General features: G+C 35.7%; 4 protein-coding genes across 9 annotated transcripts; all 4 read right to left on the bottom strand.

Annotated features, from left to right (window-relative positions):
• Nucleotides 1-295: 295 nt before the first annotated feature.
• On the bottom strand, nucleotides 296-4091 carry ASP3 (aspartate aminotransferase 3). The gene is made up of 12 exons (XM_089724735.1): nucleotides 3536-4091; nucleotides 3341-3412; nucleotides 3004-3065; nucleotides 2838-2921; nucleotides 2591-2690; nucleotides 2375-2495; nucleotides 1959-2122; nucleotides 1690-1827; nucleotides 1349-1470; nucleotides 1047-1141; nucleotides 657-777; nucleotides 296-566 (listed from the first exon to the last, which is right to left on the bottom strand). Exons 1-12 carry the CDS (start codon nucleotides 3734-3736, stop codon nucleotides 482-484), a joined length of 1365 nt encoding a protein of 454 aa, XP_089580861.1. The 5' UTR covers nucleotides 3737-4091; the 3' UTR covers nucleotides 296-481.
• A 799-nt stretch (nucleotides 4092-4890) lies between these two features.
• Nucleotides 4891-8918, bottom strand: LOC149494036 (aspartate aminotransferase, cytoplasmic-like). Of its 3 annotated transcripts, none has more exons than XM_089725347.1 (12): nucleotides 8761-8918; nucleotides 8514-8585; nucleotides 8298-8359; nucleotides 8142-8225; nucleotides 7517-7619; nucleotides 7294-7414; nucleotides 6795-6958; nucleotides 6546-6683; nucleotides 6206-6327; nucleotides 5655-5749; nucleotides 5317-5437; nucleotides 4891-5203 (listed from the first exon to the last, which is right to left on the bottom strand). In XM_089725347.1, the coding sequence occupies exons 1-12, from the start codon at nucleotides 8833-8835 to the stop codon at nucleotides 5119-5121; spliced, it is 1242 nt and encodes a 413-aa protein (XP_089581473.1). In that variant the 5' UTR covers nucleotides 8836-8918; the 3' UTR covers nucleotides 4891-5118. The 3 variants fall into 3 exon arrangements, 2 of the variants coding, with proteins under 2 accessions (XP_089581473.1, XP_089581474.1); XM_089725348.1 differs by having other exon boundaries at nucleotides 7517-7616; XR_016322260.1 differs by lacking the exon at nucleotides 5655-5749.
• Nucleotides 8919-16075: 7157 nt separating this feature from the next.
• Nucleotides 16076-18643, bottom strand: LOC105638262 (tetraspanin-19). Of its 4 annotated transcripts, none has more exons than XM_012222048.4 (6): nucleotides 18492-18641; nucleotides 18059-18240; nucleotides 17487-17586; nucleotides 17297-17377; nucleotides 16990-17097; nucleotides 16076-16594 (listed from the first exon to the last, which is right to left on the bottom strand). In XM_012222048.4, the coding sequence occupies exons 1-6, from the start codon at nucleotides 18624-18626 to the stop codon at nucleotides 16340-16342; spliced, it is 861 nt and encodes a 286-aa protein (XP_012077438.2). In that variant the 5' UTR covers nucleotides 18627-18641; the 3' UTR covers nucleotides 16076-16339. The 4 variants fall into 4 exon arrangements, with proteins under 4 accessions (XP_012077438.2, XP_089580887.1, XP_089580889.1 ...); XM_089724761.1 differs by having other exon boundaries at nucleotides 18504-18633; XM_089724763.1 differs by having other exon boundaries at nucleotides 18521-18542.
• A 570-nt stretch (nucleotides 18644-19213) lies between these two features.
• Nucleotides 19214-23414, bottom strand: LOC105638261 (RNA polymerase I-associated factor PAF67). The gene is made up of 8 exons (XM_012222045.4): nucleotides 22847-23414; nucleotides 22598-22756; nucleotides 22140-22471; nucleotides 21324-21663; nucleotides 20592-20740; nucleotides 20426-20519; nucleotides 19638-19709; nucleotides 19214-19540 (listed from the first exon to the last, which is right to left on the bottom strand). The coding sequence occupies exons 1-8, from the start codon at nucleotides 23231-23233 to the stop codon at nucleotides 19496-19498; spliced, it is 1578 nt and encodes a 525-aa protein (XP_012077435.1). The 5' UTR covers nucleotides 23234-23414; the 3' UTR covers nucleotides 19214-19495.
• Between the last annotated feature and the right edge of the window lie 11 nt (nucleotides 23415-23425).

Below are 23425 nucleotides of genomic sequence, written 5' to 3'. Positions count from 1 at the left end.
TTCTAAATCAATCTTGTGGCATAACCTTAGTTTGTGTAATAATTTTACACCTTATATTAAAAAACAACATATTATTTTGATGTACAAGATTCATATTGCTTTCGAGTTGTAGTTGATATCAGTTCTTATAGATATTGATATTGCTTTCTAGAAGTTGAAAGGATATTGAAATAGAGACAAGAACAATCTCAGTTACTAATAATGGACAAAGCTCAATATATATTGAAAATGAAAGATATTTAACGCCTTGGTGGGTGAATGTTTGAACATTGAGAGAAGGAAGAAAATTAAAAAATAGAAAGGGAAGAAAAAGAGGTTTATAAATGCAGAACGTCCACAATTGTAACTAACTTGCACAAGAAAAAAACTTATTTCAAAGAAGACTTTTCATTTTCACCCCCCACATGTAGAGGCGCAATTATTATCTACAACAGCAAAAACAAAAGGGAATCAACCAAAGATACGTGCCAGATTCTTGCTTCTACATAACACGAGTAACGGCTGCATGTATTGCGTCTGCAAGGTGAGGAACTGTCTTAGAGCTCAGACCAGCCATGCTAATCCTCCTGCATACGATATGCGAATTCTAGTTAGAACTTTCAAGGCAGCATCAAACGGGGGATAGAATCATCGTCTTTGAAATGAGAGTAAATTACCCATCAGATGTCATGTAGATATGGTATTCTTTAGTCATGAAGGCAACTTGCTTGGAGTTGAGTCCAGTAAAAGTGAACATCCCAATTTGTTTAATTATGTGACTCCAGTCACCAGGTGTTCCTGCCAAATTCGAGAGACGAAATAGATAATGTAGTGAACAAGAAAATTCAAGCATGGATAATGCTACCTGTGCAGAGACATGTAAAGTTTCTCCTACAAACTAACATTGCATGTGCACAATCGATGTGTGCTCCAAGTGACTACAATTCTGAGTTCCAACATCTACAATGAATATCAATCACCACTTGCCCCGTCTTTTGGTAGAGTATAATTATTGGAACAATAACACTATTAGAAGCATGGAGAAAAGAAAGTCAAGAATGGAAAACCTCTAGCGTGCAAGGCATCAAATAGCTGCTGGCGCATGCAGATAATACGGTCAGCCATTGCCTTCAGCTCAATGGTCCACTCATTGTACAAATTCCTGCAGGCAAACCATCAGAAATTAAGAGTATGAAGTCCAGCCCACCTGACCCCGGCTGAGAGTTTATTTTCCCTTTTGAATCAGAAAGTTGATTATAGAATACAGAAGAAAAAACGGGGGTTGGATTTATCCATTGTTTCACTAAAGATAAAAATAAAACCATGCTAGAATGTAAAAGGGGGACACGAACAGTTTCTATATGGTTACCTATCTTTTAGGATGAAAGCCACTATAGATGCTCCATGAATGGGTGGGTTTGAATACATGGGTCTAATCACAAGTTTCAACTGGCTCTCAACCCTGCTCGCAACATCAGCAGTCCTGCAAACCTGTAAAGGTATGCATTCCACAAAGGAAATGAACATTAGGTGCCGACAAGGTTGCAACTATTCCATAAAGTTTGGAAACCTTTGTGAAATTTAAGGAATCACATATCTTTTTTGATTTAATAATATGCATCAAACCAAAGAATGAAGACACAATTGTTTATGGAACAATCGAGTAGAAATATTCTCTGTAAAATTGGTATTCAAAGTTTGGAGCCATACAATGCTCAAGGCACCAACACGTTCCCCGTAGAGCCCCATGTTTTTTGCATAACTTTGAGCTACAAGAAGTTCACCACCATCAGCAACAAACATGCGAACAGATTGTGCATCAGAGTCCAGGCTTCCACTTGCAAAACCCTAGGAAAACAATGAAATAATTTTAACTGATAGGGGGGTAATTCCACACGAACATCATCTTCTGAAGCTGCCAGCTAAATCTTAGTAAGTTAATAATCCATGCAACTGATGTTGCATTTGAAGTAGTCTACCTGATAGGCACTGTCAAAGAAAGGCATCAACCCTTTTGATCTCATCAGCTGCCTTATTTGATCCCACTGCTGCAAAGTTGGATCAACACCTGTGGGGTTATGGGCACATGCATGAAGAAGTACAATAGCTCCTGATGGAGCAGACCCAAGATCTTCCAACAAGCCTATTAACCACATTAAAAAAATAGATATCATAAATTAAAATAACCACACAGTCCCACAAAACTAAACTGTCCTCCAAAATATAACCAGGAGAAAATGAGAGGATGTTGAAAGAGAGCTTATTTTGTGATAGAAAATGTTGAAAGAAAATTAACATTTACTCATGGATGCACAGTAATAAAATTACATGCTTGGAGAGAACATTATAACGAAAGACTTGATAGTTACTAGCTTATATAGTAGAGGTTCCAAACCTTGGAAGTTCAGTCCACGTGTTGTGGGATCATAATACCGGTAAGTTTTTACTGATAACCCAGCCAAAGTAAAAACTTTAGGGTGGTTTCCCCAAGTTGGCTGGGGAATGTATATGATGCGCTGCATAGCAATGCAAACAATAAGACAGATAAGCCAAAGTTTGTATTATGTATAACAGTGATACAAATGAATGGTGAAATGACAAAGTAATTTACTTGGTGATAATGTCTGGCTAAAAATTCAGCTCCAACCCTCAAAGAACCAGTACCAGACAAGCACTGAACTGTGGTAACCCTGTTCTCTTGAATAGCATTGCTATTTTCAAGTGATAAGAAAAAAGAAATTAGGTAAAACAAATTATGGCACGCAAAGGCATTTGCATAACAAAATCTAAAAAGAACCAAGTGTAGCAGAAAGGATATCAGAAATAAACATGTGGCACAAGTAGTTAAAGTATTGCACCTGTCAGCACCAAAAATAAGCTTAGCACTCAATTTATTGAAGTCAGCGAGCCCAGTAATGGGAAGATATTCCTTCACGCGTGACCTACATAAAACAGGTAACTTGGATGTAAATAAGGACATCAATGAAGAGTTGCAGTAAACGCCAACAACAGCAAAAAGCTCACCTGTCATTAACAAGCTGCTGCTCAGCTTTTCTCACTACATTCAGAACCAGAGGTTTCCCTTCCTATTGCACAACAAAAAGATAACCCACTTTCAGTCTCACAGGACATCCATCTAAAATAGACTTATTCTACAGTGACTGCAAAACCAAAGCACTTGTACATGCCACTGAGTACTATATCCATTAAAACATCCACCATTAGAAAAAAATAAAGTATATACATAAAAAGTCGAATTGCTTCTTTATCTTAATCTTAAAATTCACTCATTATTAAAATCAATCCGTGATTGTACAATTTGATAAAAGAAAGCAATGAAAAAAAAAAAGGGATAACTAACCTCAGTTCGATAAGCGCCAACTCCCAAGTTCAGCTTAACAGGGCTGGGGTCTTTGTTATACGCCACGGTTACCTATTTAGGAAAATAAAATAAAATAAATTGAACATGAAAAAGAGATAATTGACCGGATCATAAGAGCTTTCAACTCTAAATCGATCAGAATCTCATTAATAAACAATTGAGATAGATGCATACACCGAGAATTGGATCCTCAGGGGCGCGATCAACGTGAGAGAAAACAGAATTGCCTTGAAAACCGGAAGTGGGAGAAGCAGAGATGATGGTATCGCTTTGAGAGTCCATCTCGACACCGAGATGTCTAGCCAGAACGCTTATTCTCCGATCACTCGCCCAAGAAGAAGAAGAAGAAGAAGACATAAACTGATCAGAACGCATTTTCAATCTTTTTTTTTTTTTGGTCTAAAATCTAGCTAATTTATATAAACAACTCGTTCTTTCCTCTTCTTGACTGTTAATTGTTCTCGTTTTGTTTAGTTAAAGGAGAAGAAGAGTCAACCGTAGCAGAGAGGCTTACGCGGCGAATGACGGTGGTCGTTATCTGCTGACACAGACAAAATGTTTTGGGCTGAGTTTGGAGTATTTCAGTTAAAGAAGATGAAAATGTTTGTTACTTCTTGGCGGATAGCAGAACAATCCCTTTCCCTTGAAGTCTACTAATAGAAATAGAAATTGAAATGGTAAGGTTGTTTGTTACTAAAAGAAAGAGCCGAGGTGGCACGTTTCTCGATAGACGCAAGCTTCGGATTATATTTCATCGTTCCCTAGGTAAGTTAGCTCCTTTTGGAAACTTCTAATCTTCTCATCCCAATCCGGTCAAATTATAGAAATTATACTTTTTAGACCAACTCTTCTGCCATTTTCATTTATCAAAAATAGAAAATATTTAAAAAATATTTTTATTTTATTTTTAAACATATCATCAGAAATATATCTATTTTAATAAAATTTTATTTTTTTTATTAATTTGCTGTGATAAACTTATAGATTAGATCTAAGTAAGCGAATCACCCTTACTAGAGTTATTAAAAGTAGTCTACATACTAATACTAATATTACTTCATCCAAATCTATATATAAAGAATTTCAGAATTTCATTTAATAACTCAGTTCTATAAATTGACAATTATTAATGAATTAAATTATCTTTTTATTAATATGCTAAATAATTATTACTAATTTAGTAATGATATTGAAAAGCAGATAAAATAAAATAAAAATTAATAATCCTTTAATTTTTAATATAATAATTGAAGTGAAAAAAAAATTTTAATAGCGACACTTAATGGAACGAAGAAGCATAAAAAGGTTTACCAAGAAAAAAAAAAAAAAAAACATAAAAAGAGTTTTGTAACTGAATATAGTCCTGAAACTAGAACACGCCATGTTTGTATTGGTTCCAGGTCCGGAACTGATGGTTTACAGAACCGATGGCCTAATTCAGTATTTACTTATATAATAAAAGAGAATTTTAAATGTTTAATGCTTTAAATTTGCCCAAATAAGAGATAATGGCAAGGTACACAAAAGCATAACTAAATGTGTGTAAAACCTGACAATAGATTAATATTCAAATTCCTTTATCCGGTACTAAAAAAACAAAGAATAAATAGCAAATATGTTGAAATGACCAATCAAGGTACAAATACTGCCAACTGTGATTAAGAAAGCCCACAACTTGTAAAAGATGTGCCCAAAATCTGCAATTTAATGGCAGCAGTGAAATGCCAACTTCATCTATTTTTTCAGGAAATCCGATTCTATAGAGTCCGGGTAACAGCAGCATGAATTGCCTCTACAAAATAAGGGATCGTTTTAGTGCTCAGGCCTGTCATGTTTATCCTCCTGTATCATTAAAAGGTTACAAAATTAAGTCATTATACTATCTGCAAGTTCACTGTAGACTCTTAAAAACTTATTTTGTTAAATAATTAAAAATTGTGAATAGATTTAAGTACCCATCAGGAGACATGTAGATGTGGTAGTCTTTCATTATGAACGCAACTTGTTCGTCATTCAATCCAGAGAAAGCATACATTCCAACCTGCCTTGTAACGTGGCTCCAATCCCCAGGTGTTCCTGCAAAAGTTCATGTCTATGATTATGAGCATTCATAGCAAAAAAGCTTGTTTATATCACTTCTCTTCAAATATGTTTAACTTATGGTCAATTATTCAATAGCTTCCGAAACCTCCCAATTCATATGCTGAGAGTCTGGTTAAGAGCAATTAGTACAGTGAATTCAATAGCTTCCAAAAACCTCCCAATTCATATACTGAAAGTCTAGTACAGTTACCTTTATCACACAAAGCATCAAAAAGTTGCCGGCGCAAGTTAATAATGCGATTAGTCATTGCCTTCAACTCAACGGTCCATTCAGTGACCATTTCCCTACAGATAAGCACTGAATGACTTAAAAGGGGAAGAAAGGTTCAGAATATCCATCCACTCAGTGTCTTCATTTCTATATCAGGGATAATGAGCACTTTGTTGATTTTATCAGTTGCAGAGTGATTAATACTATATAATATATATTTTAATTTATTACCTTCTTTAGTTAAATTGGCACCATCAAAACTTCTTACTACGATCCTGACTGACACTCATAAAAAGGGGAGTCTTTTAACTAAAGGTGCCATATTTACCTAATCTCCAAAAGTAGGAGTAACACATTCTTGTATATTCTATATTGCTTCTATTTAGTCGCAATTGACTATAACAGGTAAGGGTAATTGTACACAATTTTATCAACTACCTATCTCTAGTTGAGAATAAAAATATAGCTGAAAGTTACAATTCAAAATTTCAAGTTTAACTTGACAGAGAAGGTGAATAAATATACAATACCTGTCATTTAGGATGGTAGCCACAACAGCTGCCCCATGAATGGGCGGGTTTGAATAAGAGGGTCTGATCACAAGTTTCAGCTGGCTATTAACCCGGCTCGCCACATCTGCTGTCTTGCACACCTACAACATATTGAACTTGTTGAATATACAATCAAACAATATCCAGTGAAGTGGATTATGAGTGATATTAGATGCAGAAAAAACAACAAAATTGCGTATGCAAAGCTTATGGAAATTCCATGTTGTGAGGAAGAAATCAAAACAGTTCTAGCTGATAGCACCTTTGAATACACAAATGCAAGTTGGTTAATGATAAATGCTATATGTTAGTGCCATACAATGCTAAGTGCACCAACGCGGTCCGCATAGATTCCCATGATCTTTGAATAAGATTGAGCTACAAGGCATTCACCACCATCTGCCACAAACACTCGAATTGATTGAGCATCCATATCCAAATTTCCACTTACAAAGCCCTGGATTGAGAGGAATCATACCATTAGAAGAAACAAGGAATAGAAAGGAGGAGGAGGCTATCATGCTTAGGAAGCGCTGAAGGATTTAGCATTATTCCCATAGTTGTCTACCTGATAAGCACAATCAAAGAAAGGTAGCAGTCCTTTTAACCTCATTAGCTGCCTGATATGCTCCCATTGCTCAAGAGTTGGATCAACACCCGTAGGGTTGTGCCCACATGCTTGGAGAAGTACAATGGCTCCTGATGGTGCAGAACTGAGATCCTCCAATAATCCTAACACAAAGAAAATAAACAGGACATCAATCAAAGCCACAAGAATGAAATATAATAACCAGAACTAACAACGAAACAAATTCCTTTGTCAAAAAAGTAGCTCCGCTGCAAAAAAAACAGCGTTCTCTCTTTAAAGGCAATAGATCATTAGACGACAACTCATTGCAAATTTGCAAATCTGGGGAAGTATTAGAATATAAAATCAATCATGCCTATGGTAAGCATAATGGATTGGACAATACACAAAATGGAAGTCCAGAGTGCAAAGTAAGACCTAAAAAAAAAAAGAGCGATGAGGAAGAATATATGTAGAAAATACTCTAAAGAATACAAACCTTGAAAATCCAGCCCATGAGTTGCAGGATCATAGTATCGGTAAGTCTTCAAAGTATGTCCTACTGCTAAGAAAAAATTAGGGTGATTTCCATATGTTGGCTGAGGAAGGTACACTATGTTCTGCACATTGAGGTAGATACAAGGATATAACATCTTATCTAAACCATACAAATGAAATATTGAAGAATAGCAAAACATTAAGTGATTAAAGTAAGTGCTTACTTGGTGATAATGTTTGGCTAAGAACTCAGCTCCAATCCTCAGTGCACCAGTACCTGCCACACACTGGACTGTAGTCACTCTGTTCTCTGTGATAGCGGGGCTACTTCCAAGAAGATGAAGTATGCAATTAGCAAAGAAAGGCATATTCTCCTAGAAGTGAAGGAGGAGAGTCACTAGAAGTATAGGACAAACTAACTATTACATCATAACAAAAATTAAAAAAAAAAAAAAAATTCAAATCCTACATCCTGTGCATAATTCAAGAAGCCATATTCTTCAATTTAAAGAATTTCATTCCCCATAAAGAATTTAGGATATTCTTGGAATTATGTAACTTCATGTCACAATGAATTTTAAGGTTATCTACAAAGAACCAAAACTTCATTTACTCCGTTACATTACATTCAATTAAGTCTCACCAAACTACACCTTAATATATCTATGTGCAGATTAGATCCATACAGCACGGAAACTGAAATGCAAAAATATGAAGACGATAACAGGAAAAGACAATTTAAGTACAACTTTACACAAGAGAACATTGTGTTATACGGGGAAACAGACCAGTGGAATAGAAATGCTCATGGCTGAGAGTTACGTGCATCATAGGGTTAGATCACTATACCTGTCAGCACCAAAAACAAGTTCAGCGCTCAATTTATTAAAATCTGCTGACCCAGTAATAGGGAGATATTCCTTAGTGACAGACCTGAACATCATGTAAATTAGAGTTTAATAACTAAAACAATTTAAACTGCAATTCAAGCTTAAAGCTTATTACATGTCATCAAGTAGTTGCTGCTCTACTCGTCTAACCACATCCAAGAGATGGGGCTTTCCATCCTGTTATATCACAAATAAAGCCAACACAAAATTCACAAATCAACGCAGGCCAGGCGTCAAGAGGTGGAAATTATACAAACAGATGAATTGCAAAAGTATTTCTGAAAATTCAAGTGGGATCAAATACTAAAATTCAGATATAAGTGACACCCACCTCTGTTCTATAAACACCAACCCCCAAATTGAGCTTAACTGGGCTCGGGTCTTTGCTAAAAGCAGCCATTACCTGTTTCAGGAAGGATTTTTATACGTATAAATTGTTAGAAATATCAATACCAAGTACAGCTTAACAAGTTTTTCAAAAATAAATTATAAATTTAATTCACAGATACGACATTTAGTAATGGCCTAGCTAGTCGATTATATCAAGTGAGATAATTATTTTTGTTCAATAGACTCACAGCATAAACTGGAATGTCTGCAGCTCTAGGAATTTTACTGAAAGCAGAATCTCCCTTTGCATTCAGAGATTCCATGGTTAGGGTTCTTTGTGATTTTGTGTATGTGAAACTGTGAATTGGGAAATATAACTTTCAGTGTGCAGTTGCTACAAACTGCCAAATCTCCATCTCGCAGTTATAAAGGCCGTTTGGATTTTTGCATTTGAGTCCCTCACTTTTCTTGAATTTTCACAAGTTTCCATCTTTTTTTGTTATTCAGAAACTAGAACAAATGCACAGATGGAAAGGAGGTTCCCTAAATAACTAAAAGGGAAAATTATTATTTATTCCCTCAGGTTTTACATAATTATTCAACTAATCCCAAGGTTTGCGCTAATATATAACTAGTCCCTCAGGTTTAACTCCGTCTAATTAAAAAGTCCTTCCATCCAAAAAGTAGGTTTTTTTTCCGTTAAAATCAGTTCAAAACAAAGGCAGACATTTTATAATGACGAAGAATGCCCTTACTGAACTGTGTATGAAAATAAAGGAGGTTTGACCAAATTGCATTCTCACAAAACACAGAGAAAGGAAGAAAGGGAAAAAACAAAAGCTCATCTCCATTTGCAGGTAACAAGCGACAGCCTACATGTCTTCTTCAAGCACAGCCGATGGAGCATGGGAAGGAAGATATGTGAATATGTATTGCAAGTGTGGGAAAAAAGCAGGCATTAGGATCTCATAGACACAAAAAAAAAAAAAATCAACTGTATTATTACTGTATTGAAAATGCATGCGGGTCTTTTCTTGGTTGGTGTAAAGCTATAGATTCATCAGATCGATCTCAAGGAGTGTAGCTACTGACTTGTTTGAATTTAAGGAAGAGATGTTGTACATGAAGAGGGAGATGATGAAAATGTACAGTAAGATTGTGACCATTGGAGGAAAAAGGGAGTGCTTGGAGTAGGAGATTGACAGCTTGAAGAAGTTGATATTCATATGCTTGATGGCTATCATGATGCTTTTCACCTTACTTGTAATGTTGCTGTTCAAGGGTAACAGAGGATTGTGAATAATAATTTTTTTTTTTTTTATGTATTTAGGGTAGTTTGGTTAGTTTTTTGTAGTTGTTGTTTTTGTAGTTGGCTGTGTTAATGTGGTGGGTTAGTTGTTGAATGTTAGTAGCTCAGCTGGGCACAGTCAATTTGAAGATGACTTGAATGTAATATACTTTCTGCAATAAAATGTGTACTTTTTGTTAAGTATAGTAACTGCAAAGCAAAAATATTTATTCAAACTTGGCTCCCATGCAAAAGAGTGGTTACAAATAGTGCCATTGTCATTAGTCAAATGTTTGCAATTCACAAAAGACAAAAACAACATATTTACATAATGTGCATCACAAAAACCCTACTCAAATCAAACTTGGTCCACACTTGCATGTTTGCTGTCAAGAAAAAGACAGACACAATGGAAAAAAAAAGTTACACATTTGTTCTTGTGCTTGCTAGAAAATCAAAAGATTCTTTGTTCTCCCTAACTGTGCAATCTGTTGTCAGCAGCAGCACCTGTTCACACAAAATGCACATAGCAGGATATCCATACTGTAAGATGTGAAGCCCAAAATACCATCTGCAACACCTCAACAATCCAAAAGAATATCCGCATCATATTAGTCCACAAAAAAACCATCTTCAACATTTGAACCAAAAAACCAAATCTGCAACATATTTAACACAGAACAAAATATATATATTCACGATATAGGATGTCCTCTCCCTCTCAAACCAGAAGCTCCTCTCCCTCTCAAACCAGAAGGACCTCTCCCTCTCAAACTAGAAGCACCTCTCCCTCTCAAAGCAGAAGCACCTCTGTCTCTTGTTGCAGCAACACCTCTCCCTCTTGTTGCAATAACACCTCTTCCCATAGCAGCAGCAGTACCTCTTTCCACAATAGCATCAGATCCAGATGATTTTTTTCCTCCTCTTTGCACAAGTTGTTTGTTCCTCTAATAAAACAAATGGTACGTAGTAAGTATTCACATAATATAAAACATCATATTAATTATTGAGATTGCAAAAGTGAATCTGACCTGAGATATGGCTGGTGGGGCTTGCTCGCATGTTCTCTTACTATGGCCTAGTTGCTTGCATGTCACACACCTAACTGTGCAAGATCTTTTAGCTGTGCTTGGATGAGCTTCTTCCTCTTGAAGTATTCTCCTTTCTTTTGGTCTGCCAAGCTTCCTTTTAACGTTTGGAGGCTTTAGGAATGGAAAGTCAGTTTGTGGTGGGATGTTGTAATTTGGAATTAGATGAATGACTCCTTTGTAGGCCTTTACATACTTCTCTACTGTGAAATACTCGTGACAAAAGTCTTCAAGATTGAGTCTCATGTATCCAAGTGCAATGCAAGCATGTTTACATGGAAGACCTGACATGTCCCAATAATTGCAGGTGCATGTCTTTTTCCCAATGTCAACAGCAAAAGCCATAGGCCCCTCTCTCACCTCAAACTCATTATTGTTACTTGGTAGTATTCTGCATTGTCTAGATTCTTTTATCAATCTGTTCAATGTACACTTGCATTTTGGAGTTACTCTCCCTTCCCAAGCAGTAGCCACTGCAAACCTTTTATGAAGCATAACCATGCATTTCTGCCTAATAGAGTCTATTAGCTCAACAATTGGTTTGTTCCTCAAGTTTCCAAGCCAGCTGTTGAAACTCTCTGTCATGTTATTTGTCACATCAACGCTTTTAGCTGCTGGATGAAAGGCATGTCTACTCCAATGTGAAATAGGAATATCCAGTAACCATTTTGCAGCCCTTCCCTCATTCTTAGCCTCAACATTCTTCATATGCTGCTTAAATGCATAACTATGGCTAGACTTAGCTGCCATCCAAAATTCCTTCCTCAACATCACCCCTGCAAAGCGCTTCTTGAAGTTCATTAACAAATGTTGACAACAATATCTGTGGATTGAACCTTCAAACTGTGTCCTCACAACCTCAAGCAATCCCTATGTTCAAAAAAAATTCAACATCATTAGCTAAAAAGTTGAAAGTGAAATATGAAATACTTTGGAGGAAGTTACCTTTTGTCTGTCTGAAATGAATGTCCACGGCTTTGAATCATATCCCGGTCCAGTGCATTGTCTAAGACAGTCAAGGAAGAAGGTCCATGTTGCAGTGCATTCATTTTGAACAATTGCAAAAGCTAGTGGGAACACCCCCCCTTATTCCCATCTAGAGTAACAACACTCAATAAACATCCTCCAAAAGGGCCCTTCAGGAAGCATCCATCCAATCCAATGAGAGGCTTACATCCCTCCAAAAATCCCACTTTCATTGCTTCAAAACATATGAAAATGGAGCTAAAGACAAGTGGCTCATCCAAATTTTTCCTTGGCATTGATTCAAATTTTATAAAAGTTCTAGGGTTTGACATTTGAACTTGTGCAATGTATTCATGCAAATTATTGTAGCTCTCAACGTGTGAACCTGCAACTTGCTCTCTAGCAGCTGTCCTTGCCCTATGAAGCTGCCAATATTCAGTCTCAATGTCCCATTTTGCCTTCAACTCAGCTTGCATTAAAGCATAACTCATTCCTGGATCAGCAGCCAATTGAGATTCCAGTTTCTTCTTCACCCACTTTGTTGTTGCATTGGGATTCTTGTTGTTTAATGGCCTCGTGCATGTATGCTCAGGTTGTAGGGTTTTTACTACAAAACTCACTAAGTCTGGAGCCACACTAGCATGGAACCTAAATGTGCAGCCCTCCCCCTTACATTTTGATGTCACTCTTCTACTATCATTCTTGATCATCCTCAGTGTGAACCTCCCCTAACAGCATAATCCCTTAAAGCTTCCCTACAACTATCAACACTTAAGAATGCATGCCCAACTCTGAATTCAATATCACCTTCAACTGGTGTTTCAAATATATTGTCATTATTTTCTTCCAAGGATCTCGTGTTTTCTTTTTAGGTCTTCTCCTTCTTGGTGCATCAACCTCCATGTCACTACTTTCAGCTGACTGCTCCTTGTCAGTATCAACATCACTGGGACCATCATCAACATCATCATTGAAGTCAACTTCCTCTTCTGGATCTGTTTCCATTCCCTCAGGTGTTTCAGATTCACTACTCTCATCTTCAGTATCAGAAAAGACATAGTCATCATTGTGGACTGACTATCAACAACAGTTTCTGTTTCTCCCCCCTCCCCTCTAATGGTTGTTGTTGTTGTACCCTATCTCTAAAGCTGTAAGAGGCTCCAACTGCAATTGCTCTTTTCCCCTTCCTATTGTCCCTATTCACATTGGCCTCATGAACATTTGCCCTGCCTCTACATCGCCCTCTCCCCCTCCCTTTTCCCCTGCCTAACTGGTTTACATAGCCTGAATACTCAGTGTTGTCAGCCAGCACAATATCCCACATCTATGATCCCATCAACATTTCTGCCCCCTTCCCCTTACCACTACCTGTACCATTTGTATTTCCAATTCCAACACCTACATTTTCTTGCTCAATAATGGTCACATCTCCAACATCCCCACTTATCTCAGTTTGTGACCCAATATTACTTTCTGCCTCCCCAACACCATTGCCTGGAACTTCCCTATTAGGCTGCAAATTTTCATTATGTAAACTTATATTATCTGCCACCTGACTGTAGAACACATTTGGCATAACAACACTCGGTTCACCTTGCCTGCTAATCAAATTCAGTTCAATATAATCAGTGTCCTTGAATCTTTCAAACATTAGAGTAACGTCTGCATCATTCTCTATTCTATAATTTTCAGAACATGTAATATCCACATTCCCATTTTTTATCTTGTGAACTTTGCATACATTTTGTAAGAGGACAATGTAACTCATTCTGTCAGGTTGTGCATCATACAAATACACTGTATCCCCTTCATATATGACCCCAATGGTGTAACTTTCAGGCAAAGCCATCAAATTCAAGTTTTCCTACATTGTAATTTAACACATGTGTTACAAAAAAGGCATTATCGTCTGCAAAAACCCTCAATACATTATCATTACACACAAAACAACTCATAACGATGCTTAAGCATTTCAATATACCAAAAATCATCATCATAAACATCTTCAATAATATTGATTTTCAATTTTTTTTTCAAGCAAAAAATGAAGTGGGTCTGAGTATGTGGTATTTACCTCAAAACAAAGCTTTAAGACTGTGATTCCATGCAAACGAAGCACTACATGCTATGACCACTCATTTCATTTCGTCAATAAACATCATTTTCTATAAAAATTCTTCAACACTTCCACTGGAGATGAAGACGTTTTTTGCGTGAGAGAGTTGGGAGAATAGTAGTCTGACCTTCCAGTCTGACCTTCCAGTATGACCTTCTAAGCGAGGGAAACGAAAGGTCAAACTGGTCCACGTAAGCGAGAGAGGGGTGTTTTAGTCTTTTAGTCTTCAATTAACGGAAAAAAATCTACTTTTCGGACGGAAGGACTTTTTAATTAGACGGAGTTAAACCTGAGGGACTAGTTATATATTAGCACAAACCTTGGGATTAGTTAGATAATTATGTCAAACCTAAGGGACTAAATAATAATTTTCCCTAACTAAAATTTGGAAGGGGTCGACTCTGAGATACATTGAGGTGCTATCCAGCTGACCAGCACCACTTTCGGTGGATGACCGCCGAGCAACGTCTCCGGCAATAGGCCATTAATGACTGCTGGAGACCCTCCTTCCTCTATAACTCTCAAACAAATGGTGAGATGCAAAATGTATAATTTCCTTCGATTTTCCAGTAAGATTCCGTCATTCATGGAAGGGAAAAGACTCCCTGCTTAAACTACAGCAAAAAGATTCCCTGTTCGAAGTACAGTGAAAAATCTTTCCGTCGGCGGAAAAGATTTTCTTTCTCCGTCCATGAACCGTGGACACAAGGAAAAGTTCTTGGACGGAAACGCTTCTCCTGTCATTCGATTGTCGTTGCTTGTGGCTTTTAAAACGACAAGGCATTTACTGGGAAAACGACCGCTGGAATGGTCCCACTCGGGGACATCTAGTTTTTATTACTAAACGATCTCTAATCACTGTTTATTTTTCAGTTCTTTTTATTATTTCTTGGCTTTTTTTTTTTTAAATTATATTTCCTGTTATATACATATATGATAATTAATTAGTTGATATAAGACAAAATCCTCTTCAATTCTCGACCTTTAGAGATTCAGCATGACAAAAGCTGTCGATTAAAAAATATTAAAGTTATTTTTTTATTATTGGTTTTTTCATAAAAAATATTGAAAGAAAAATTAAATTATTAAGATTTTAGCCAATCATTAAATAACACATTGTGAGTTTTCAAACAAGTTAAATGTATATTAATAGTTAGTTACATATTTGAGTTATTTAGGCTCCATTTGTTTTTGTAAAATTACTTGTTGAAAAATATTTTCAAAAAAATTATTTTTCAAATAACTTACTTTTCATTGTTTGGTTGTAATATTGAAAATTAGTTAAAAATATTAAAGTTTTTCTCGTAAGAGTATAAAAAATAATACTAATAATAATAGAAATTTTATTGTTAAATATGAAAAGAATGACAAAAATATATAAATTATAAAAGCTGCCGGTGGCCGGTAATAAATGGTAACCGGTGATAGTGACTATAAGAATTAATTAATTAAAAAATATAAATTTCTAAGATTTGCCAATATTCGGAAAATATTTTACTCTCTTGAAAATGAACAGTTGTTTTCCTTAAAAAAATGACTTAATTTTCCTTTGATCAGAAAAATAAGATATTTTCCGTTGACTTATTTTTCTGAGCGTCCCAAACAATGGAAAATTATAAAAAATATTTTCTTACAAGTTATATTACAGAAATAACAGAACCTTAGTGAAAAATTCTTTTACAGATATATATATATATTTAAATATATGTTTGTTATATAGAAATAAAATAAATGGTCAAAGACATTTTCATTCCTTTAACTTTCACATTGAATTTTTTTTCTCAATCAATGAAAATTACTAATGATTTTTCTTCAATTATAAAGAGAGGAAATAAAAAGAATAAATAATAAAGATTAAGATCTCAACAAATCACTTAAGAATTAAACATATATATATATATATATATATATATATATATATATATATGTAATTCTCTTACATAATTTGCACTTAATTCTCCCACTAAAATATTAAGATTAATCTAATATTAAAAGAACTATTAATAAAATGTGAATGACATTCCATGAGAATTTGATAAAGAAGAAAAAATTTGGGAGCACCATGTCCCAATCTCTAATTAACTGCAATAATATAAATAATAAAATTTTGTGAAAAAATTTTGTTTAATAATTTTTCAACTCTATCATTAAAGCATTCTTGAAGTTATCGTCCTGGATCTTGAAATTCAGATTATGGATTTGAGTTGTAAAAACAACATCTTTTGAAATGTAAGATAAGATTACGTACAATGGATCCATAACGGTTCGACCTATATCCGAACCCCACATAGTGGGAGCTTTGTGCCCGATCTGTCCTTTTTTTTTTTTTTTTTTTTTATCATAAGAGCATTCTTCAAAATTTTGTGTACTTACACAAGCAACTGATCTCTTTGAAATATGTGTCTTGTTATACCAACAATCTTTGGTAAAATGCCTGGTTGTGGATTCTCTTGTTGTAAATTTTCACATCTTGTACAAGTACAAGCTTGCACTGAACTATCAGGATCAGGAAATCTAGGCACCAGAAATGATTGAGTAAAATGATATTCGTACGACCGATTGCCACATGTCATTGGCTCTGTGCCTATTCCCCAGAACATCACAGCAAGAGCAACAGCTTTTATCTGCAAAATGACTCTACCAACATCAGCATTTCCCTTTTCTTTTCTAACTTGAGAACAATTTGATAAGGGTTGGTTTGGTTCAATCGTTCTACTTAGTTATTAGCAGCTGACTGTTGGCAACTAACTAGCGGTTAAGTATCTAACAGCTATTATTAAAAAAGGTTAACAAGGTAACACTTAAATTCAGCAGTTAGTGTCTTAACCGCCAAATGCTTGCTCCAACCAATTGAACCAAATGGAACCTAATTTAGTATTTAGGTTGAAACTGTTTTTTTGGTAATTTAGCAGTTTTAAGTTTCCAAACAGCTAAATATTGATATAGCTATAGTTAGTTGTGACCAATAATTTAAATAACCGATAGGGTGCCTTTTGCCTTATAAGAAGTTAAAAATTACCTGTAATACCAAAATCAACAGAATAATTACTCGACTTATCTTGAGATGTAAGCTCACAAATCTCTCAAACTCTTCGCTATGTTCCTTATCTATACTCTCAGCAATTTGCTGTCAAAGGAGAAGACAAGGAAAAAGAAACAATGGCTAAGAATTGAGGGTCTTAGACATAAAAATGAGCTCAGAACAAATGTAGTAGTTGCTACATCTAGTCTAACTTGAGGAACATAATAAAAAAATTTTCCATTTAAAGAAGTTTATAGAGAATGATTAGTCTAAATATGAAGCTAATTGTGATAGACACACATACCGCAGAGATATCCATCTTGAAGAAAATTATGACAACAGCAGCTACTTCAAGGAAAAGAGGGCAGCAGAGAATGAAAATATACTGAAAATTGGCAGAACTATGTCAAGGTACTTTTTTTTTTGGGTACTTTTCTAGTGAATATTTGGAGATATCAAATATATTAAGCTTATTGGTAAGTAATTAAGGATACTGAACAAAGAGTATAACTGCCTATATAAATAACTGTCATATAACTACAGAGAGTGCTCAAGCAAACTGCAATTCCCACACCCAAACTTGCATATATAAACCTGCAAAACATAAACAAGAATTATCAAGTACTTCCTTTTAATACACTCCATAGAACTGAAATGAGAATAGAGGTTTTTCTTCAAGCAATTAAAAACTATCAAATCCTAACATTTGAATTTGACTGTAATTATCTAGGTGAAAAATTACTGATAACTCCTTGGCAATCAGATCCCTGGTAAATTACAATCGAGTCCTTGATAGTCTATCAATAGCATACAGAAAAAAGAAAGGCTTTTTCTAACTGGATTCTCTAAGACAGCCAATTGAGATAAACTTAAACTTCACGAATGAGTTGGATTAAAGAAAAGTGAAAATCAAAATTATGAAGTAGAGATGTTATTTATTTTGTCATTTATCAATTATTTCTAACCAGTGCCCTAAAGACACCAGCTAAGAAAACCAATCAAATAAATAAAGTCATAGGTAAGTCAAGCTTCAAGAAATGTGTGTAAATGGAAAGAGAATATCTACCATGGTCTTGGAGGAGATGAATTAGGAAGAAGGTGGGTAAGATATATATGCCACTCCTTGGTCATCCAAAGCGAGTAAATGAGCAATACAATCCCAAAGAAGAGCATTATTAGGTTGACAATCTTCATAGACTTGTTTAAGCAACATCTTACACACCTCACCATTGCTGCTCTTGCTGTTTCCTGTGTTGAACAATCAAAGTCCATGTTAGTAGTAGAAGTAGCAGAAGCAGTATGCATAGAGATAGAGATAATCTTCTTTCAAGTTCTTCTCCCATTTTAAATGAAGGGCTATTGCTTTAACGCTTTAGATAAAAGAGGAGGGAGGAGGGTCGATGTCCTATGCGTTGATAGCAATTGTTTGGGTGTGTGTGGTGCCAAACAGAGACGGTAATTATATTCTTGAAGGAGGGAGATAGAGATATAAATTATACAAAAAAAGGCACCGTGTGTGACCACTGACGAGATGGGTTAGCTATATTCTCCTTTTGAAAATTGGATCCCGGGCACCTGATAAATATGTGATGGGAGTTAGAGAATGTACAAAGGAGAAGGCAGAGACCTAACATTCAACCACACAGGTCTCACGAGTCATGACTACTTCAACATAGTTATTATTTTATTTTTTTTCTATTTAATGAGAGTTCAATTATTCAGAGCAAAATAATAGAATTATGATAAATAGGTCAATAGTGATGTTTATCTACTATTAAGAACTTCCAGTCTATTTGACAAGCTTTCACACGTCAAAACACAATCAAAGACCAAACGCGTATTTTAGAAGCTATTTGGTGAAATTCAGTAGTAGTTAATGAAATAAACAAAACTTGCTCTCGACAGCGTTTCATTGTTATTTGTCTCTTAAAACATCGAATATATTAATACTTCATAAAAATTTTATTTTGCAATTGAAAAACATAACTAAAATTACTAAAGGCAGAGATTAACTCCGTGACAATAGCAACTTGTGCACCATCAATCAGAACACCAAGCCAGCACAAACATATTCAGCAGTTACTCCTGGACTGCAGATTATCATTATTTCTCCTTTAACATACAACAATAGAGGAGGTAAGAAAGCCAATAACACAGCAACAGTCCACCTAAAATAGAAATTGCCATCCCAAAATTAGTCAATGACATGCGCATTTAAGCATTTGCTGCCAAATAAAACTTAAATTATGACAAAAACACTTATCCGTTGATATTTCTGATTGTTACAAAGCACTTCAATCTTTTTCAGCCACAAGTGCACCTAAACTACACCAGTCACCTTACAACATTCTAAATAAGTTGATATCCTTGCATAAAATAAGAAGAAAATTACATTTCAAACCTAACCATTTTGCACTAAATTCAAAAAGAATATGCGGAAAATTTCAATGGATAAAAAAATCTCGGCCAAGTCACGGAGACACATTCTACAAAGTTATAGGCCTCATTCCAGCTTTATCCGATCCATATCATTTATCACGCCTTCAAGCTGTGTACCAAAACAAAAAGACAAAGGAGAAAATCACTTCTTGACATGTTTGGCCAAAGTGACAAGTAGAGAAGCCATTAAAATATAAACTTCATACCTTGACAATTTGCCGCAAAAAGTAATCACCATACCTCTTCAACGGTTTTGATTCAACTACATGAATCATGTCCTGAAGCAAAACAAAATGTTCAATACAGTATAAGAGAAATCTTGCGAGAATCTAAACTAGAATACTCATTATCCCTTCAAAGAATTTGTTGAAAGTAACATATTTTACATTTACTTTATGTACCATTCTTAATCCAGATATTATTTCTAAAATATCATGACTGCTATAAACACAGAAAAAAACAGCATGAATCCATTAGAACAAAATGATCACAGCTCACTGTCAGCAAGACAAAAGGAGAGTAAAAATGAGGAGAACTAAGAGTACCCAGTTCCCAGTGCTGCTTCGAGCCAAACAAATAAATGCACATAACCTTTTTTTGTCCTTGACTAAAGCAAGTTTTCAATCTAAAGACTTACAAAGACTACTGGATTTTTAGAATAACTAACTACTGGTACAACTCATGTAAAAGTCCATCAAGTGAAAGTTCTCAGAAAGAATATAGAGAGTACCAAAAAAAAAAAAAAATACAACGCATATGTTAAAATTATAAAATCATTCAATTCAATTTTGAGGTAAAAAGTGAGGCATGTGAATTGAAATTGACAAAAATTCTAGAGACAGCTTGGATATTGCAATATGTAAATTCCTTCCAGAAAGAATCCAATATTGATACTATGCAACAACAACTTGACATGATACGAGTTCATAAAATAGAACTTAGCACAAGTATTCCAAAAAATCATAATGAAATAATCACACAGAAAATAACATACATCATCAATATAGAAATCCACATCAGCATTAGAGATTATCTTTCCCTCAGAATCAACAGCATGAGTCTTGTGCTTGTATGTCATCAAGATAGTCCTGCAAAATGTGACAGCAAATTAAAACCTCACCTGACAAACAAGTTATTGAAGGGCCAAAAGCTATTCTAACCTTAGAGTGGGTTCATCCACCTCCATGTAACTGGCAAGCTTAGCCAGAGATATGGTTGAATACACCTTCAGGAAGGTCCGGACACCTGACAACAACTGTTGCTGCTTCACTTCATAAAGAAATAGCTTCAACTGCAATCTGTAAGCATCCTGTGAAAAAAAACCAGCATTAGTAAATCATACACAAATGCAAATAGGGACAAAAAGGAATTGAGAACACCGACCGAGCAAAAGTTATCAAACCAGGAGAAGGAGAGCTTAGATCAGCAGCATAGTAAAAGAGGAAAGGTAAAAGAACTAGAAGATTTTCATTCTCCAGATTATCACAACAGCATATATAGACAGTCTAGTGAATGGTGAATGTGATATTAAACTTGTCAAATGAAATATGAAAATTTCATTAGCTAGAAAGATGACATTTCTTTTCATGCAAACCATTCCGTAGCATTCCTAGTATACTACCAAAATTTCTATATCCCCCACGCTTTTCTTTTCCACTATCATTTTTTCAAAAAATTTTGAAAAGTATCTTGCTGGTACAGCTAAGTTTTTCTCTACTATGCCATAACCAGGTTTTCTTTTCAATAACATAAAGTGAATCTTAATTAAATAGATCAATTCAAACTCAATTATTTCTTCCTTGTAAACATCAGATTTAATTCAAAAGTTACGATAGATGGTCAAGAGATGGGAAAGGAATGTTATCAAAAAGGATAACATGGATGATGTGTACCTGATTGTAGTTTACGAGAGGCTCTTCAAAACTTGGGGCTGAGGGTGTAATGAACTTAGGGCATGCATATGAGAAGAGCTCATCATATATGGCAAATGCTTCATCATCATATCTTTGCATTCGAATCATCTTTTCACCATACTTCTCCCGCAATTGCGAGTTAACAGTCTCCTCAACAAGCTTTACTTGGGGGCAGAGTGAAAGACAAATAGCCAGCAAAGCATACATCTGTTCATTCTTCTTCAGTATCTGCTCATATTGTGGAGATTTGTGGTGATACTGTTTGGTCTTGTAAATGTACAACAGGATTTTATTGAACTCGCGAATGGCATCAACATACCTTAAAAAATTAAGAAGATTTGACAAGCTCATTATGTAAAGTGAAAAAATCATGCATAGAGTTATTTCTAGAAAGATTTAAATGAGAAAAAATTATAAAGCGATAGAACCACTCAACAAGAAAAAATGAACATAATATAGAGATTGTGTCTTCCTCCCTAAGTTGGGGAAGGAAAAGGGTTGAAAGTGGAAGCAGAAGGGATGCAAAGGTTAGAGTAGCAGAGAAACTGGTTTTTATTCTTAGTATTACTGTCGACCCTCAATTGCACATATGTCAGGAAACTTGAGCAACTTATTTATACTTTCCATAGCTTCTAAAAGTACTACAAGTTACAAACTTTGCAAGAAAATTCACATAACCAGATAACCAAAATGATGAACACTTACGATAACTGTGCAACTAAATTAAATAACTAATGAAGTGGGGAGAAGGATTAACGGAACATTTGCAAGCGAACAAATTAAGGCAGTACATACCTCCGCAACATAAGATTAGCAAAACCATAATGATATATTGTAGTTATGTGACTTCCTATAACACTGGTGTAAACACCTTGTTGACTGATGTCAATGGGAAGTAAGCACTTCAGGCCAGTATGATAGTCACCTAAAAGGCAATGAACTCGTAGCAAACCAACCATGCTGAAATATCCCAGAACCTTCAAGACATTACTCCCACCACTGTAATCATATCCATCAGTGGCTGTAAACTGTTCAAGACCCTCTTTCTCCTGCTCCAAAATCTGAATAATCATGGACTTCTCCACCAATGCTTGCAAGAAGTTAAGCACGCCATACACATTCCAAGCCTGTGATAATACCAAGTCCGTAATTTTAATAAGTCGTTTCAAAATTTTAATGTATGAAAGGTAACACGATACTTCCAGAATAAATCAACAAAACAATACTCCTAAAAAGCAATAATAAAAGGACACCTGATCATGTTGCCTCAAAAAAGCAATTTCTTGTTCAGTCTTGTTCTTCATCTTAGCTCTATACTGACAAAAACTTTGAAACTGATACACAAACTCATCCACCATATCCCACAGCCACTGGTTTGGCAGCTGCATATTCACCACTCCATGCAACACCACCTAAACAAGCACATGCATATTTAAAAAAATGCCCATGTAAGTATGAGAAAACCATATCAAGCAGGAAATTAAAGGTATGAGAGACAATACCTGGAAAAGGCTGCAATAGTTGTCCCAGCTATCAATCCTCTGCTTAAGAGTAGGCGAGAGACGCGCGTATAAGTGGCGGAACCACATCTCACGGTAGAGGAGGCAGAAAACGTGATCATTGTCAACATAGTGAGCCACAGCATCAACAGAAGGCCAAGGAGTTTCCTTGAAGAGGCGCTCTGATAAGGTCTGGAAGGAGGTTTCATACATCTGGTGGATCTCGTACACATTCTTCTCTCTAATGTGGCGGTAAAGATGCACCACGAACGATTTCACCGAATCGGGGACGAAATTCGGGTCATAACCTAGGTCTTGCCGGTGAGAACCACTCTGTTCATCATAATTGGCGGCGGCTGCGGCGTCTTCATACTCGTAGCCAGTTGCCATGGTTGGTTATTGCCGCTGATGAATTTTAGGGATCAAGGTCTCGAGCTCGAGTTCTTTCTCCCTATCTGTATGGATGAGTGAGGTAAAGGTAGATCAGATGGGGACTCTGTAGAACCAGAGCGCGAGGAGGAGATTAGGGTTTAGTGAAGGGACAAAGCACAGCAGTTGGATTCGATTGAAGCAACGGGCATT

Source organism: Jatropha curcas, chromosome 8 (genome assembly GCF_041381405.1).
Source record: "Jatropha curcas cultivar XTBG-Jc1 chromosome 8, XTBG_Jcur_1.0, whole genome shotgun sequence".
Taxonomy (NCBI): Eukaryota; Viridiplantae; Streptophyta; class Magnoliopsida; order Malpighiales; family Euphorbiaceae; genus Jatropha; species Jatropha curcas.
Note: the sequence above shows the minus strand (reverse complement) of the source record. Positions and strands in the feature narration are given on the sequence as shown.